Below are 4945 nucleotides of genomic sequence, written 5' to 3'. Positions count from 1 at the left end.
GAAATAATATAATTAAAGTTAAAGTGAACTGATCCAACAATGACAGGGTTCGAAACGGAAATGCATGAACTAAAAGAAGAATTTTTATTGTGGTTTTTGGATATTAGCCCTAATGTAATGTTACATCTTTTGTCTTTATGTATTAAATTAGTTAAGATGGAAGGAAAAATTTTTTACATTAAGGAATGTATGCTCTGTGAAAATCACATTAGTATAAGATTCCTACTCACTAAAATACCACATGTATTCATCTTTACTACCCCATGAAACCACCGTCAGGCATTACTTTGTGGGAGACAGGATGGCTAGGGACCTTCTCTGAATTTGTTATGAGGCCTTTTCCTAAAATAAAATGAAGCCTTTCCATTTTTGTGCTCTGAGCCGTCTGCTGATCTTCTCTACACAGTTTGCAATCTGTCAAAGAATCCCGTCCAGCTCTTCCTTTTCTCATGCAAATCAAAGGCAATAGAAAAATGCATGTTTCACTGTCTCATCCAGAGAGACAATAGGACACGATGATTGATCTTCTACCTAGAAGCAAGCTGAATAGGCCCTGAAGCAAAACCATGCTTAGTGAGTAATGAGGTGACAGTCAACCTCTCTATACTTCCATGACATCCATACTGCGATATCAGGAATCAGGTGGTTGATCCATCTTCCAGAAGATGAACCGATTCAGTGTCTTGGGCATCTCTCAAGAAGGTAATTTCTTTCTGGTTTTACCAGTCACCCAATGAGCATCTAGCTCTTTTAGTCTTTGTTGTAACATCTAGTTGCGTTGATCCATCAAGGTCTATTAGCAATGACATGTACTATATTATATGATATTGCACAGAATATTCAAGCACCAACCATGGCACTTCTTCGATGTTTACTGATAGTCTAGAGGATATATAATTACATAAGGGAGCGTTCTGTCTAGATCAATGCTACATACTAATTCTTAAAAATTGCTACTTTCTCCTATGTGTACCAATGTTTGACATAATCTGAGCCAGTGCATTAGTTACTCATGCTCCTCAGCTGCTAACTTAGTACATATGTTTGTCGCACTGGGCTTAGCATCTTTCGGCACACCAAGATATTTAATAGATGATTTAAATATCAAACTCTCCAATGGTCATAATGTTTGTCTCCCTTAGTTTCCTTCTGTTGATTTGTATCTCCTCGGTTTTATGATCAGCCAGCTGAAAACCACTAGCAAATAAGAAAAACAGCCTTGTTTCCTTTATAAGTTATCTCCTTCAGGAGTTTTCCATATGCCATGATTGCAAAATCATCCGTGAAGCCGAGGATAGTAGTTTCTTCGGGCATAGGGAGCAACTGCTTTGTTTATCACATTCCACAAGGACACTAAAATGAAACTCTTATGACTGAACTTAAAACTAAAACGAAACAAAATGGAGGAAACCCACCTGTCATTTTGTATGTTTTCATTCAATCCACCTCCAGTATCATATCTCATGTGATGTATATGAAGTAACCCAATAATGTTCATGAGATATTGTGAAAATTCTTCCTCTTTCCTACAATGGCCTTTCAAGCTATGTTGATCACAAAGTCCATAGCATCAATTACTGATCTGCCATTCCTAAAACAGATGTTAAAATAAAGAAATTGAGCCATTTGGACTATTTTAAGTGAAAAACAAATTAATTTTGACATCATGTTTGTTCTTATAAAGTTCAATGTATTCATCTTTAATCATTATGTTTTAATTATTTATTTTTAATTTCTTTTTTCAGGAAATTGAAATGGAAATACAGAAAATTTTTAACGAGCCTCTAGACCCGTAAGTATTATTTAATAAATAATACTTATTTATCGATTTTGTATGAATACTTAATCTATATAGAAACTAAAAATTTAGGTCAACAAAAAAAAAATGTTGTATTTTGGTGATGATGCTACATACGAGCAGCATCCTGATCTTATTTCAACCCCTCTCTCCCTTTAACAATCTCATATCATTCAGGTCTGTCTTACACTTCAGTATGTCTTAAAGACCTCTCTTATTGTTGGTCAGCTGGTCTGTTAGACATAGTGAGGGGTGAATAACTTAAGTGAGTTTTACTTACCATTCAGAATTCACGTTATTTTATGAAAACAACATTTAATTTAAAAATCCAATGGGAATTAATGACCTCAGTATCTTAGGAAGTGGAACTTCTTTACAAGGGACAGCTGTGGGTCTGACAGATTTGTCAGCTACCGAGGGGTGTCTTCTGAGAAATGGTATTTACTTATTCAAAGTAAATTTCAATTTCAAGAGTTGAAAAGATCTATAACATAAACTGAGACATCATATGCAGCTCAAGTGCTGTGTTTGTTCTATGGTCTTGGTCGGGTTCACAACGTACCGGGTGGCCTAGTTACTTTAAGTGCTTTTTTAGCTCTCCCTTGAACTTCCAGTCATCGAACTTGTGTAATCAAATGATTGAAAGTCACTTTTATTGTATCTATTCCTACTTCATTCAAATAATGCAAAATCAGCTCTGCCATAATTTTCCCAGTTTTCACCATGACAGACAGTATGTCTTTGTGTGAAATGTCTGGTGTATTATTTGCCATTATAGAGCGAAAGGCTGATCTGTTGTTTTCAGCAACTATCGAATGCCTTGCTTCAGTTGCAGGGCACGCACGCAATAGCCCGTAATTTTCCCAGAAATTCTCTCTCCAAAATTCTGTACCTCGTTTCAGTGTCTGTAAGATGCCTGTCTGCTAATGTAAGCCATGGGCCGCTTGCCATCTTCACCTTTTTGAGATAGTACAGACTCCAGTGCGTATTCGCTTGTGTGTGTCGTAATTGTAAATGTCTTGTAAAAATCAGGGAACGCGAGCACAGGTTCCCGTTGCAGCTGCTCCAAGCACAGCTGAATAATTTCCTCTATTACTGGTGTCACTATGAGTTTCCTTCCCTTCTTTAATTCAGGGGTACTAGGTAGTCTGCCATCTCTGGAACGAATTGTCGGTAATAATTCAAGGTATCTAACAATCTCCGGACTCCTTTCTCATCTCGCGGTTGTTTACATCGGGAACTGTCCATTCCTTACTTCAGGTGTACCGAGTGTATGTTGAATTGTTTATTTATATTAGTGTGGAAAAGGGGTGTCGAAATTGTGAGACTTTTCTGGTTATTAATGAACATGTATATTTCTCTTAATTTTAAGTAACATCCCTTCAAGGGCAGACTATGGTTAGTGTGTTAGCTGAAATATTATATTACTTCGATTATAGACATTGTGGTCTATATGAGATAGACTATTATATGATTAGGGAATAGTGATTGCTTATCTGGTGACTGGGTTGGAAGTCTTGCTGCCGCGGTTACTTCTGCGTCCTATGGCTGCTTTCCTCGTGCAGGTGTGTGGTGGGCGAAATGGTGAAAACCATGAATATTAGCCTGGTGTCAGAAAGACGTATATCTCGATCAAGGGCTGGCTAGCGAGTCCTGGACTCTGGCATGATGACAGGGGCAGACCAGGTCCTAGCTTGCATGGTGCATAGGCTGGGGCGACATTACAGTTGTGGTGTCTTCAGGGTCTTCTGGTGTCCGCGGCAAAGGGGGCATCAGAAAATGAGACCCCCGACCCCAACTTTATATAAATTCAAAAAATAACCGAAAAATTCGGATTACTTAAATCAAACAGTGGTACAGCCATCCTTTGTATTGCTTCCACTTTCTGAACATCCAGTTTTACTCCTTCCTTTGAGATTGTATCTGATACATGGACTGTCTATCCCCCTTAGGAATTCGTCCATAAGGCTTTCCATGTTTTCCTCTTAGATTATGACTCACTAGTGTGTGGTCGCCCCTCTGCCAACACTCTTCAACTCTCCTCCAGAGTTCTTCTCCCTCCCACTGACCGCCTCCATTCGCTCGTTTCTCCATTCCTATTTCCTGGTCATCTTCCTTCTTCCTCCGTTTCTGAAGATTCTAACACTTCCGTTGCTTCACTCGCAGAGCTAACTGCTCTTTTTGAGTCGCCCCTTCTCCTCATCCTTTGGGTGTTCACCTTCATCGGCTAGGCTTGGTTTGTCTCTCTTTTTGCAGTATAGGTAAAGGTACTGCCTGGCGATGTGCCCTTCAGTTCACACTAAAAACATCTGGTGCATGGAAAATGCTACTAAATGTCCCTTCCTTCCACATCCGTGGCACTTACGGTCCTCATGTCAACCGTTATTCTTTGGTCTGGGCTCTCTTGATCACTTGTCTCCATTTTTCCCTCTTTCTCTTCCTCCGTCCTTATATTCCATTTTCTTCAAGGGTATCCTTGTGGTTCTGAGCTGGCTGTAGGTTACCTTTGTCCATCTAGTCTCCTCTACTTCCATCCTGGATTCCTCCTCCTCTCTTGCACTTAAATCGATTATTTCTTGAGCGCACTGGACAAAAGATTGCTCTCTCGGTAGACCTTCCTTTCTTCCCGTCTCTTTGGCCAACTTAACTTTGAGGATTGTTGCTATGAACCCCATTCTGTGGTAGTCACTAGGAGCAAGGTCTGGTGAATAGAGTGGGTGGGGCAAAAGATCCCATCCAAGGGCTAACAATTTATTGCGGGTGACTAACGAAATGTGGGGCCTAGCATTGTCATGATGAAAGACGACACCTTTTCGATTTGCCAGTTCTGTACGTTTTCTTCGAATTGATTTATCCAATTTTGTTAATTTCTACACTTATATGTGAAACGTCTAGGACCTCTGCAATGTCTCTCACTGATTGGGATGGATTTTGATCAACTATCGCCTTTCATGTTAGATTTCAATTTCTGGTGGGCAACCAGGTCATGATGCGTCGTTTATGTCAAATTCCCTGCTCGAAACTTGGCAAACCAATTTTGGCATGTGGCCTCTGTTAGGCATTATCCCCATAGACCCCGCATATTTTTTTATGTGCCTCTGCAGCTTGCTTTCCTTTTTTGAAGTAATAAAGCAAAATATGCCTATA

The 4945-nt window shown here is 39.6% G+C and overlaps 1 protein-coding gene across 1 annotated transcript in view; it reads left to right on the top strand.

The window, feature by feature from the left end:
* Positions 1–1792, top strand: part of LOC106688103 (putative leucine-rich repeat-containing protein DDB_G0290503) — a gene marked incomplete at both ends in the record, with an annotated part of 171142 nt that extends 169350 nt beyond the window's left edge. Inside the window, 1 exon segment of the mRNA XM_067045074.1 lies at positions 1746–1792. Within this exon segment, the coding sequence (XP_066901175.1) occupies positions 1746–1792 (47 nt within the window).
* Between the last annotated feature and the right edge of the window lie 3153 nt (positions 1793–4945).

The sequence above is a fragment of the Halyomorpha halys genome, unplaced genomic scaffold (assembly GCF_000696795.3).
Source record: "Halyomorpha halys isolate HHAL.00 unplaced genomic scaffold, Hhal_1.1 Scaffold1052.1, whole genome shotgun sequence".
Lineage (NCBI taxonomy): Eukaryota > Metazoa > Arthropoda > Insecta > Hemiptera > Pentatomidae > Halyomorpha > Halyomorpha halys.
Note: the sequence above shows the minus strand (reverse complement) of the source record. Positions and strands in the feature narration are given on the sequence as shown.